The sequence below is a fragment of the Amphiura filiformis genome, chromosome 17 (assembly GCF_039555335.1).
Source record: "Amphiura filiformis chromosome 17, Afil_fr2py, whole genome shotgun sequence".
In the NCBI taxonomy this organism is placed as follows: Eukaryota; Metazoa; Echinodermata; class Ophiuroidea; order Amphilepidida; family Amphiuridae; genus Amphiura; species Amphiura filiformis.
The window spans coordinates 59,989,914-60,003,819 of record NC_092644.1 but is presented as its reverse complement, the minus strand read 5'-3'; the positions used below and the strand labels follow the sequence as shown (position 1 = coordinate 60,003,819).

Sequence of the window (13,906 nt, the reverse complement as noted above, 5' to 3'; positions counted from 1 at the left end):
TTGAATTTAAGTTACTATTATGTGCATGGCAAATTGGCCATTTTAATTTGGTTATAAAAATGATGACTAAAAAATAACCCTAACCCTTGCATACAAAGCTCTACATTAAATGTAAACATGCACATACATGTAGGACCCTCTTCTAAAAATGTATGGCTCAAAGACACATGGTGCTTCACAGTTAGTATGTGGTAAATATACACACCTGCACAATTTGAATGCAGTTACAAACACACCCCCACCCCTGTGTGTGTTTGCCGCCGAGGACAGTATGTATTGCTATCTAACCGAGGATGTGTTTATCATGTTTTCATCGCCTAACTGTGGACTAAAATGGCAGATTTTTTTGTGTATAATACGAAACGGAATTTTATCAGCAATACTGCAGCAGTATGAGACTGAGGATTGTCCTCGGTTGGATGTAAGTCGGCAGTTTAGGGTGAAAAATCTTGTGTGTGTCCTCGTTTGCCAGCAAACATGTACGCTCCCCCTAAAACACATCTGTACCCCTGTACAAAAAATAACCCTAACCCTTGCATACAAACTGCATTTGTAAAGGACTTCCACACATCACATATATTATATATGTACACCTCACCAATGAACAAACACACCCCTCCCCTACATACACACGCTATGAAATTGGTGTCAAAATAACAATACATGTATTGTTTAAAATGCTAAACATCTTTTGAAATCTTCAGTGTTATAATCTGTTTACATTTTTTTTTCAATTGTTCACAGATTCTAAAGCCATGGTGAAACCATGATGGATACCAGGCCTGCCATTTTGCATCTCTTGCATGTGTATAGATTATTCATCTAGCTTTATCTACATCAAAACCATCAACCATGGCAGCAGTCGAGGTAACTTCCAAATGCAACCCGACAATGACTGAGCTAGTGCAGCTAGCCAAACATCTCAAACAAGAACGGCTCTTTGTCCAATCTGAGAAACTGCTTCTCATGCAGATCCATGAAGATGTCACACAAACTGCAGACAAACTATTTCGACTTTCATGGGTAACAAGACAGCAACGCCAAACGCTGAATAGTCTCTGCCTTGCCAGTGCTGATGCACCACCAAATGTCTGCTGCTATAGAGCAAATGCATTAGAGAGTGTTGATTTTATTGACAGCTATGGAACACTAGGATCGGACAGTATTTTTTACGGTGAATTACTGGGATATTTAAGAGAGAATCCTAAATTGTTAGGGCAATGTTTAGCCCTAGGCGAGAGAGAAGGTGTGGAGAATACAAAGTTAGCTGTACATACGGTGATGTCGGCTGTGTACGCAAACTGTGTCGTGCAGGTGGACGAGAGAAATGCATTGTTTCTTCTCCAGTCGCTTATGGAGCATCAGTTGTCAAGTAGCGATGATCCAAGAAGGTTATTACGTAAAGGACGCTGTGCCTTCAGTCAGGCATTCAAACTTTTCACAGAAAATCTCTTTGCGAGTAGGTTGTATCTGACTGCTGCCCTTCACGAGCCCATCATGGGTGTTCTCATGGAAGACGAAAAGTGTCTGGAAACCAACCCACAGAAAGCTCTTGCTCAGTTCACAGCGGAAGAAATTGTACAGCGCTTTGGTACGTTAGGGACAGACGAATACCATCAAAAGCTCTCCGAGTATCTCGAGTTGGTTAATGATCAACTGGTAGCACTTTGCAATCGTTTCATGACATGTCTGAAAACAAATTCCTATTGTTTTCCCCAGAGCTTAGATTGGATTATTAGCCAGCTACACAAAATCTTAAGCAAATCAGAACATATCGATCAGACCGAGTTGCGAGCAATGTGCGCAGATCTTCTGATGGTACATTTCATCTGTCCAGCTATAGTGGATCCGGAACCATACGGGATAACATCGGATGTTATGATCAGTAAGACGGCAAGAACCAATCTGATGCAGGTTGGACAGATATTACAAGGATTGGCATTGCAGACTGGTGCAGGGGATGACCAAGCCAAATCGAATACACTCTACAGTAAATTTCCTAAGGTAAGTGTGCCGTAGGGCATTCATGTACTGTAGAATATTTTATGAACAGTGGTTTTTGCAGGTTAGTCAGCCTTTAAGTGTAGCAAATGATGAGGTGGTATTCACTCAGAATGTCTGTCAAAAATTGGTCTTCTAAGATAAATTTTACTGGTTTGGATTAAATTCTGCAATAAAATGAGCACAAGCATTATATTACATGGAGTTTTGGTGAAAAACCTTGAGATTTTTTGATGGCGAGGCAAAAGCCATGAGAAAATTTTTGAGACTCAATGTCCAATGCATGAGGGTTGACCACATGTATCTTAATAGTGACCTACACTTGAGATGAGTCTAGTATATAATGCTAGCTATTATGTAAAAAGAGACATGTAGCTGCTGACAAGTGCATCCTTTTGATATGGATGTACACATTTTAGTAAGAGTGGACCTGTATTGTCTTATCTTCTACAGGGTTGCATGTCTTCATTTCTTGATGTACTCATAGACAACATGAGTGCTTCTGATGCTCCTCCAGCCAGTATCCAACTACAAGGGATGGCACGTAGCTCTGCTCTCATCACCAATACTGAATTGGAAAATTTGGTAAGGATTTATAAGTTGCTACCAAAATCATTTTTCTCCATTCATCGGCAGCTTTAAGTGTGTGTAGCTTATATTACGCGTTATCATGTACGTACATTCATGTATCTGTGTATTGGCTTCTGCAGCCTCATTGATTGATATTTCAACATTGCTCTGCCCATATTGATTAGGATTTTGATAATGCACACATACCTGCCCACAGATAAAAATACTTTGAAAAAAATATACTAAAGGAGTTGATTATGAGTATACCAAGTTAAATATGTAGCGTTTAATAGCAAGAATAAGCAATAATTGTATTTTCATCATAATTTATTTATTTCAATTACAATTGTAGTAAAAGTCTGATACTGGAAAAGTGAAAATGTTCACGCTACTTTTATTTTTGTGCTCCAAGCAGCTACGGCAAAAATAAATCACAAATATATTCCTGTTGTGTATAGGTCAATGTAAGGAACAAAGTAAGTTCAACATTGGCAAAGCATAAATAATGAGTTGTGCACAAATTGAATAGATTTGGACTGCCTTTATTGTCAAATTTATCTGTATGGCAAGTAAGTTGCAATTATATGGAACAAAATCAAGTGTGATCAAAAAACTTCAGATGTATGGTTAAAGACCTGAAGATGTGACGGCAGGGTTCTAGGTAGGATATTTTTAGTGCTGGGTCACTAAAAATGGACCAAATTTTTGACTAATTCAATCAAATGGTGAGTGGTGGGCTCTGCTGCCCACCACCGCCCACTGTAGCTACAACCCAGTGTGACGGCAAGTAATAATTTTAATAAAGCTGCTCAAATTTTTACCTAGCTATACTACAATAACTACCACTCACCTTACACATCCACATGTTGACACTTTATCAATTGTGACAAAGACTAGGAAAAGGTTAAATCAAGATACTGATTACTCTCTTCTGTTTTGTCCAGGTGGCCTTCCTAAGAGCTGTTACAGCATCCAATCCTGACAGTGGTGAATTTGAGAAGCTGGTAGAGCTGCTATCAGCTCTTCCAGCGCCATCACCCCCTGTCAAATCTGATCCCGTCTCGCCACTTGAAGGGTCATCACCCAAGGGGACAACAGGATTGACTCCACCAAACACACCACCTGTTATGCATTCCAAGAAGACAGGAACTCTAGCACAGAAAAGTAGGTACCTTAACCCTAGAACTACTGAGCCATATGTTGTAACATGGACTGCGAGGAGGGTTACACCTCCCTGATTTTCAATTATAAACGTCATATACCATTATATTTGGTGCAAATAATGTATAGCTGTATGTCTCCTCTATACCAAAATAAGTACAAACATTCCCCACATAATGTCGCTGTGACGTCATAAAGTGAGAGTGCCCACATGCCCATATCACATGCAACTTTTGGAAATTCTGGCTATGTACAAAAGTATAGGCAAAATTGATCGAACATGAGATTTTCACAATTTTCTCCCAAAATATAAAAGGCAATGACTATTTCAACCTATCTAAAAAGTAAAAAGTCAGTGGCTCTTGGAATAATTTTACAAAAGCAAAATGAAAATCATGGATTTTACTGTAGAAACCAATGGTGGGCCTCACCACCCTCCCCCCTCTATGGTCATCTTTGATGGTCGGTCCTTCCCCCGGGTAAGGTGCTGGGGTAAAAATTTTATCACTGAAATGAGTGCAAAGGATGGATCTACGTTTAGCTTAGGTCGTTAAGGGCATAAACATGCACGTTTTTTATGACAGATAAAAAAATCTTAGGGGATTGGTACAACCCCCCTAATTAGTAGTTCTAGAGTTAAAGATTAATGCAAATGAAATGTGAGTATTAAATTGATAAAAGAATGACCTTTAGGTATGAAGTCCAATGAAACTATTTTTGTGAAGTGATCCAGACCCTCAAAAGCATTTTTTCTACATGTACCATCCCTGCCTTCACTCATTTCTGGACATAATGTATGTTCCAGATCATCTAAAATGAATAGCTTTCACCAGTTCCCTCATGAGCTGTCAATACTTTAATACTAATCCATTCTAAATCTAGCCTCATTAAAGGTTTAACAGGGAATAGACAAGTAGCTTGGTTCAAGAGTAGGAAATGAGTAATAGAGGGTTAGCATTCAAGGTTGGACAGTGCAGAGATGTGCAGCTGTACACGTGACGGAATCATGCAAAATGAACCAAAGAAATATGTGATGTTTATATCATTGGTTTCAGCAACTTGAAAATTATCTTTAGAACATGACTTGCTATTTTGTTTAGGTTTTCAGGACATTGAAAATGCTCATTAATTCATTGTGAAAAAGAAGCTCACCACAGAAAAGTCTTGTATTAATGCAGATTGATATAGAATATTTTAGATGCTTAAAAAATAATTTTTTCTGAAATTCTGGCAAGATAGTTTCTTTATCTCCTAGTAAATTTACTCTTCCATGAAACCATGTTCTAATTTCGGTGACCATTTATGTTGAACCTTTCTCTTTTATGGTTTACCCACTTTCGGATCAAACAATTTTTTTTCATTTAATTGTGATTTGTTAGTAAAATAAACTGAAACTGAATCTTTAATGAAATTTTCCAGTTTCCTAGGGGATTAAAAATGATAGACCTAAACGACAGAGCGTGGTCTATAGTTTTTAGCAAGGTTCTGCGGCGATCTGCTACTTGGGCGCTATTTACAGCATAAACACGGAAGTGGGGTTCTGATTGGCTAATTGAATCATTTCATCATCACATCGGCACCTCATTCGTCGATCAAGGTGCATAGGAATGTGTGACCTAATTATTTTAGGCGATCATCAGGAAGAGCTGTTGGATATCACTAAAGGACCTTGCTGGATAATGTCAGTGACTCCTGAGTCCTTACCATCGCCACTGACATCAATCAATCAATATCCTATAGTATAGTATATCCTTGCAAATTTAGTTGAAATTACAGTGCAATAGTTCTATGCCTTGGGAAAAGGTAAACTTCTACCCCTTCTTAAAGCACCATAAATTCTAGCCAAATTTAGGTGATCTATATTATATAACCTTAATGGAGTAGCAGAGCTTCAGATTCTCAACAACTTCTAGCCCTATTCCATGTACAGTGGACAATTTAAAACATAGTCAACACCGATTGAAAAAAGATGAAATTAAAAATAAGAGATCATTAGATGGTGATACTCAAATTTGAATTTCTGCTTTTATCGTAGTGAGCAGTTCAATGTCCAAGAAGATGGGTCGACAGATGGTAAAAGAAGAGGAGGATGGTCCGGAGGTCATGTCCCCAGACCCCATGGTGGTGACCCAACCGGAAGATGTCCTAGTGTTGACCTTTGACAATGGAGGTAATGAATGTCCTGGAATGATGCAAGAACACAAGGTAGAGTATACTCAAAGAGATTAATATGATAAAAATCAAAGCTTCTGCTTCAGTGCTAATGACCCAACTTATAAAATGTATGTAAAATTTTAAAAGAATTTAAGACCGCACAACCTCATGCTTGTGCAACCGTAAAGTCATATGTGTGTTCACAAAGTTGTTGACTCTGTTTTATCTGATTTTGATACCGGACCTGGTCACTAGAGTCCAGGTCAACCCAAACCGATTGTGGGTATAAGCAGCTTAGGGTCAAGGGTCTTCATATGGGGGCATTAGAGGTCATTTGGTTAAAGTATGTGAACTGCTTGTTCTTCATCAAACAATAACATTTTATCGTAAAATGGTTAAATGATTGTGTAGAGTCATATGTTGGGTGACATGACTATTGCAGCTATTTGTGACATGATCTGATTCACTCAGACCAAATTTGGACATTTTGAAATTGGGTTATTACCATTACTAACTTGCTCAGTACCATACCTAAGCTTACAAATGTCGAAGTCCGTTAGAAGTCCCTGGCGATGTCGTTGCAAAATTTTGCACTTTTTTATGTACTTTTTCTTATTTTTTTCATTGTTTTTTGCTCATTATTTTGCCTATAACTCAAATTTATTTATATTGCAGACTTTAGACTGATCGGATCGGATTGTGTGACATTTTTAATAGGTTTTTGGTAAACCTTGGTGGATATTACAAATCATCACACAACCAGATAACAACACATGCAAATATATCTGTCTATCTTTTTTCTCCAAATTTGAACAGATTTTGAGCTCAGTACCTGAGAGACAGCAACCAAGTGATGAAACTGACTCGGAAAAGAGTAACAAGAGTAGTAATATGGCTTCTATCAGCGAGATCCAAGGAAAACATCTGAGGTTCTCAACCAGGGCTGATCCCATAGATGCTTCATCTACATGTAAGATATTGTGTGCAATTACAAAGAAAAACATATCACCTAATCACTTGCACAAAGCGCTTCATTTATGGACTAAATCATGTTTCATTGTTGTTTTTAAAATCACTGTTTTAACAACGTTGTGTCCACGTCATATACATGGTTTACTTCATGAGGGCAGCTGCCTTAGGGAATTAAACCCTGGTTGCAAGTTGTTAAATGGGGGTGATGAACAACGGGGAAAACTTAATTGAATCTCTTTCAACAATGATAACAATTTACCTTGTGTTGTGACCAATTGTCAGACGGGCCTTTTAATAACGATCAGTGTTGAATTCCGCAATGAAATACTGGTACAATTTCCAAAACAGCAATGTTTAACCGCTTTCTTTGTTCAACCAGGCTGAATTTAAATGTTTTTAAGAGTGTATACATGCATGGTCTTCCAAGCGTAACAATTATTAAAATGTAATGTATGAGTGTCCTTCTGTCTTATTATGCGCACACATACGCTTATTTCCAAATGTGGGTTCAACAACTTTTACCTGTATCTCAATTTTACTATTGCTGTCTTTGGTGGGATTGGTTATGATCATTTCACCTATGAAATCTGCATGATAAAACTGTTTTTAAAAAACTGGATTTTATTAGCCAATCGGAGATTTCCTACCATTATTTTGACACAGGTTAGCCAATCAGAGATTTCCTACCATTATTTTATACACAGGTGCATCTAATTCCATTTACTCCATGGATCTAGAAGGTGGTGAAAAAGACAGCATTCTGAGTGGACGACAGACTCCGCGGTCAACAGTGAGTATAGGAAGCAGCACTACTGAACAGCTACGTCCGGATCTGATTGATCCTACGCAGTTATCTAACAGTACCAACATCACTGATAGATTTGGCAAGTTTGAAATTGGCCCAATGGATAACAAGAGGGCGTCTGGTCAGCCAGGTATGTACCTGTCAGGTATGTGCTTTTCACATTTTGTATAATTTTGTAGATAGGAAGAGGACTCATTAAATTATCATGGTGAAATCATAACTGTAATAGTATGTATGTCGTCCTCAAGGCTGTAAAGTATAATCAAATTTTGTGATTTTCTCAATACCTGCTCACTTGTGCAGGATTCAGGATTCCTTGTGCCATTTCCTTTTTGAAAATGTATACTTTTACATGTATATACTTAAATCATTGTTATGTTTAAAGATACAATACAAATACAATATCTAAATTACTGACTCGAGGAAGGCATACGGACTATAGAGGGAGGCAGCATTATTTTGCCATCATTCTGTGTGATGCAGTAGAATAGCTCTTGATGAGAATTAGTGGTTATATGCACTGGTTAAATCCCCACAGATATTGATATTTTCATGGTTCCAATATATGATATATGTCGGTTTGCTTGGCTTCTTTTCCCATTTCAAATTGCACAATTAAGGCAGTAGAATTAATAGACAAGTCCCCAAATCAATTCAATCCACAAGTTTGTCGTGAAAATTGAGTTTTAAGATATTCGCCCTGCATGGTGTGTGTCATTTTACCAAGGAAATAGTTGATTCCAGGGTTCGCGCCAGATCGCGTCTTCGCGTCCATGACACTTTTTTTGAGCGCCGGACGCATTAATTTTGAAATTATCAAACCTTCTGCGTCCGACTGGACGCAATAAATTTCAATGTCAGTCTTCAGAATGCAAGAAAGATCCCTGAAATTAGCCAATTGATCATCAAACTAAATACAGTATTCTCCGTTATATGCAAATTATAGTATGCAAATTATGTGTGTTCATGGATCTCATACTCCAAACTTAATGCCAGAGCAGCCAGACAACTATGACGTCATAGAAGTAGCAATGTTTATATGGGTGTATAGTTCAGTGGTGAGACGAAAATATCGTGTGTACTGCCTTAGCGTGACAATCTTCCAAAATTATACAAGATTTTCAGGATTTCATAGATTCCTCACATTATTTTAATGCTTCAGCTGGTAAATTTGTGAGTTTCCTCTACTCAAAAATGTAGAACTTCTCTTGATTACTGAAGGAAAATTTGCTAGAAAGCGCATATGATAATCAGCTTAAGAGTTAGGGTGCCGAATTTTGAACCACATTCGGCCTGCAAGTTGCAACACTGCAATTGCATAACGTTGCCTCTACCGGCGCAGATAGTAAGTTTGACTGTTTCACATCATCTAGTAAATTTCCTTCCAAATGACAAAATTACCCAGTAATAAGCTTAACAAATGTTACAGTTTTCCATGCATGGGTGGCCATGTGGTAATTATTGTCGCAAAATTTTTCAAAACATGATCAGTCACAAAATATCTCCTTGTTTCTTTAATTCTTTATTGTTCGCCTTCAGTAGGGCCTACTCTTAATGTCCACTCTTAATGTGTACATATATATATCACATTACCCCAAAAATGCTTAACAAAATTTGGGACCCCGTAAAAATTACCCCGGACCCTGAAATTTTTTGAAATGGGGGTTGAAGGGGTCCAATGGACCCCGTAAATTTTGACCCAGCGCTAACCCTGGTTGATTCATCTGACTCAAGAACTAAACATTGAAGAATCCTTAACAAGTGTTTTCAAGCATACTTTTACAGCTTACTGTTTCAAACATAATTCTATTATTTTATTGTATAAATACCAACAGACCCAATGGATACCAGAAGTGATACATGGAGCACTGATGTGTGTGGGAGCGACAGCGAGCCTCCGTCAGAGGCTAACCCAAACGATAGACTTCAAGAGATTACTGAGGTACAACAAGAAGAGGGAGAAGTAGCAGGAGCAGGTGGGATTGCCATGCCAAATCTCCTGGACCCATTAGAAACAGCTAGTGAAACATGGAGCGTGGATGCCCTACAAAGTGATTCGGAGCATCCCAATGACAGGTTACAAGAGGTTGAAGAAGTACCTCAAGAAGAACTTGTTCACACTTTGAGTTTGGAGGGAGATCAGTCTTCGTCGAAGGCTAGTGAAGGAGGACGTAGTTCAAGGAGAAGCTCGTGTGAGAGCCACAGTATGGGGAGAAGTTCAAACAATGGAAGTCCTGGTGTAGATGATTTTGCCAAGAAGGATGGGGTGAGTTGATGGAAAAGTGCAAACAGAAAATTCACAAAGTTTAAAATGAAATTTGCAGACTTAAAAAAAAACACCTTTTTTTCAACAGCTGGTCTTCTTTGAAAATAAATATATGGCTGTAAGCAGCATGTTAGTTACAGCAGACATGTAGTTTAAATCTTTGAAAGAATTATATTTTAAGGCTAAAGATCCAATGTAGCTTTTACAGTCTACTGTGAACTTGTTTTCAGCATTGGGCACTCAATAAATCCATTTGATCGACAATATTTTCTAGGAATGCAAAGATAATAAAATTCAAATAGAAAAGGATGGTTGTATAGATGAGTTGACTTCAATGTTTATCAACAAAGGCAAGGGACTGGTATATCGATATGCTTGAGCGAACTACATACAACCATTACACTGTTCAGTGTTCAGTGGCCTTATTGTGATATGGCGGTTTTTAAAAGCATATGCTCTGAACAAAATATGATAAGCACGCATACTGCCAGGCAGAATGCAATGGAAATTGTGATGATGCATGCGCATTTTGTCAGGCAATGACGTCAGAAGTAAACTCATCTATACTGAGAATCTGTAACTTGTGTTGTCTATAACCCTCTATTTCTTATTTTGCAGGGTTCAGATGAAGGTAGCAGCGGCCAATTCTTTGACTCATCAGATAATCCCAGCCTGCTCAAAGGTTCCTCCACAGAAGATTCTGCAAGCAGCTCAGTAGGTGCTGATGGCTCCACATCAGGGCTGCTTCCAGTCATCACCCACAATCAATCAGATATGAACAGACCATTAATGCCAGATAGATTCAAAAGTAACCAAAGTGTGTCATCAGTGAAGGCGGGTGGCAATGTTTTAAATCAATTTGATCCCTTTGGTACCACTTCTGTCAGTGCACCATCACCAGCACCTGTAACTTCATCCACATCAGTTTCCACATTAGCAGCGATGAAGACAAGAAACGGCAGCAGTCCACAGAATAACCAGTTGGTGGACAACTTGTTGTCAGACTTTGACCCTTTTGCAACAGGCCCATCAAGTAACCTCTTTACACCACGATTCCCTGTGCATGATCAAATGTTGAACAATAATAGACCTCTCGGAGCTAAACCCAAAGTTAAACAGCCTATGAATAGGGCTCCTATGTTCCAGCCACAGTCAATAGGTACAGCAGGCAATCCAATGTTCCATAGTAATCAAGGTTTTGATGATAACTTCACACCGCCGCCACCTGTGCAGAGGCAAAACCCATTTGATATTACAAACAGCAGTATATCTCATGTTAACCATGGATTCTTTGATATGGATAGTCAACTTGATCCGTTCCAGTCAGATATTATGAACGCTTTTACAACACAAAATTCCACGCCCTCTGCATTCTCTTCATCCTCACTAAACAACAGTAGTAAAACAAATGGATCCGCATTCCGTGGTCTTGGAGATAACTTAAGGGACAGTGGTGTAGTACCTGGCTCATTATCATCACAAGAGCATTTATCCCAAAGAACTGATAGCTCCCTAAGCACAAGTAGCAGTGGTAATGTGTCCTTTTTAACATCGTCTCAAGACAGCTCCACAATTACGGATGGGACTGCTCAAATGAGTTCCACAAATCCAGATGGAATTGAGGGTCTTGGTAATCAGCATAACACATCAACATTAAGCCTTGGTGCATTGCCATCACATATGGAAGCAGAGAAAGTCCCAAATGGAGGCGTCAGATCAACGAGTGTAGATAGTTCAGTTGCATATAGTGCGGAAACATTGGCTTTGTATGGCGAAAAATTACAGGTAACTTTACAATTAGCCTTTGATGTTGTCTTTTGCAGTGTAAATCTGTTAACATTAAATCCATAATATACGATCTTATGATATGAAATTGGTTAATTTTATCAAATCTGCTTTTTGGCTATATATATTTGTAATGTTTACTCATGTCCCATCTTACAGATGAATGGAATCAACCAAATTTGTTGTGTTTCTAGGTCAACGGAGCAATTTTGATATAATGTCTCTATTATAGCATAATATATCTCCACATTAAATGACCAAAATAGCCAGTAAGATTTCTTCACCTTATTCGGGCATGAGAATTTTCCTGCTTTTGCAGGATTTCCTGCTTTTTTTGTGTTCCAAATTTCCGCACTTTTAAAAAATTTCAGCCTGTTATTAAAATGGACAGAAACCATTGCTGACAGTTATTACTAATATTATTTCGGCATTTTGGGAGAAGAATAACAAAATCAAAATTTCACAGAGATCATATATTATGGCTTTAAATAAAGCTTTAGATTTAACTATCATAATCCTCATAAATAGCAGTATTAAATGCTGTAACAAGCATTTGAATGTTATTTGGGCTTGACCCAATCAGTCTTTAACTTCCACTCTTCACATTTAATCTACTATATGCAACTAATTTGACAATGAATATATAGGATTTGTACAGAAGAAGAAAGAAAATCTGGGATTTTGGAACACCCACAGCAAGCAAACATGCTATAGATTCTTGTTCAGCAAAAATAGTTACAGGTCTTTCAAAAAATTTGTGGCCGTCATTGAACTGTCCATCTTAACCCAGTCTGCATGATAATGGTATTAGCTAGTTCTGTAAGGATCCAGTTGTGCCATATGCCTGTGTTGCTGCCTGCAAAGCTGCATGTGTAATTAGTGTTCCACGGAGTGGACACAAATTATTTGAAAAACCTATGAATTGTGTCCTTCCTTGTTCTTACAGGATGGAGATAGACAAAATTCAAAATGGGCAGACAGGAAGAAATCCTTCTTCAAGGCAATAAACAAAATATGTAAGTATTTCATTTTAATCAATTCTATGGCTACCATCCTTAACCCTGGAATTACAGAAACTTTTGGGCCTCATGAATTATTGGTCTAAAGTATATAAAAGTTTGGATATTTAGAATGGCAAAGACTTGATAAATTGATCTGTGAGGTCAAATTTGGGCAAAAATGCACTTTTTTTGAGAAAATCCCCCAAAATTGGCCTTTCTTGCAGATTCATCCGTTTGACAAAGACATCATCTAATTTGTATTTTTCGTCTGTCGGCAGAAAAATGACAATACAGAGGCCTATGGGCACTGTAATACAAGCAATTATGAGAAACTTGCTGTTTCAATGTCCGAATCAACTGACATTTTGGAAAGAAGCATTTTTTCGTGGATATCTATTGAACCACACCCTAAAATAAGGGTGCAAGAATCAAGAAATGGTCCTTCCTATCAAACAAAATCAGTCATTTGTTACTGATGCTGATTTTGAGATTTGGTCCATTTTTTGTTCATTTTCCTTGTTGAGTACTAATAGATACTTACCAGAAATGTCAAGAAACTAATTTGTTTTTATTTTCTATAACCTAACAGCCACCAAGAAACCACCTAAGGAAAGTCAAAATCCAAACATTCCAAGATTAGATAGACGTGAACAAGATATGTCACTCTCAAGAGGTGCAGGAACACCAGAGAGGAAAGACTCTGATCCCATCCGAATCGTGGCTAACCCAGCACTTGTTGAACCATTTGAAGATGGTAGGTTGCTCTATTGGTACTGCTTCAATAGTTTATAGTAACAAACCTGAATTGATGTGTAGTAATACCGTAGATGTTCGCCTAATGGCGCACCTGGGCTCCTTTGCCTTGGCGCAAATTTCATGTACAAAAAGAGAGCTCCCTCCTCCTAAAAATCCCAACAAGAATGAATGGTATGTGCCCTTATTTGCTGGTAGGATTTTTATGGTAGGACACTTTTAGTTTGTGTCTAAAATTCCAGTTACGTTAACGGAGCCCATAGCGCCATTAGGCGAAAGTTTACGGTATTTGAATTAGCATTTTTTGCTACATAAGTGAAACCAATGTTTTTAGGCATTCTTACACCTCACATCATTAAACTTGGGTTGGTTTCAGTTTTTTCTATGCCCTGAAAACATAACACCATGCAACTCAGGCGGTAATATCAGTTTGCTCTC

At 38.1% G+C, this 13,906-nt stretch overlaps 1 protein-coding gene across 2 annotated transcripts in view; it reads left to right on the top strand.

Annotated features, from left to right (window-relative positions):
- The window catches only part of LOC140138081 (GTPase-activating protein and VPS9 domain-containing protein 1-like), a 41,506-nt gene that overhangs the window by 15,529 nt on the left and 12,071 nt on the right, over positions 1-13,906 (top strand). Inside the window, exons 2-11 of one of the 2 annotated variants that reach the window (XM_072159954.1) lie at positions 745-2,004; positions 2,455-2,586; positions 3,516-3,735; positions 5,768-5,937; positions 6,703-6,856; positions 7,563-7,793; positions 9,499-9,929; positions 10,548-11,714; positions 12,661-12,730; positions 13,305-13,469. In XM_072159954.1, coding sequence (XP_072016055.1) covers positions 853-2,004; positions 2,455-2,586; positions 3,516-3,735; positions 5,768-5,937; positions 6,703-6,856; positions 7,563-7,793; positions 9,499-9,929; positions 10,548-11,714; positions 12,661-12,730; positions 13,305-13,469 — 3,892 coding nt within the window. In that variant the 5' untranslated portion in view covers positions 745-852. Of the gene's footprint in view, positions 1-744; positions 2,005-2,454; positions 2,587-3,515; positions 3,736-5,767; positions 5,938-6,702; positions 6,857-7,562; positions 7,809-9,498; positions 9,930-10,547; positions 11,715-12,660; positions 12,731-13,304; positions 13,470-13,906 lie in introns of both variants that reach the window. The other variant, XM_072159953.1, reaches the window with a different exon arrangement.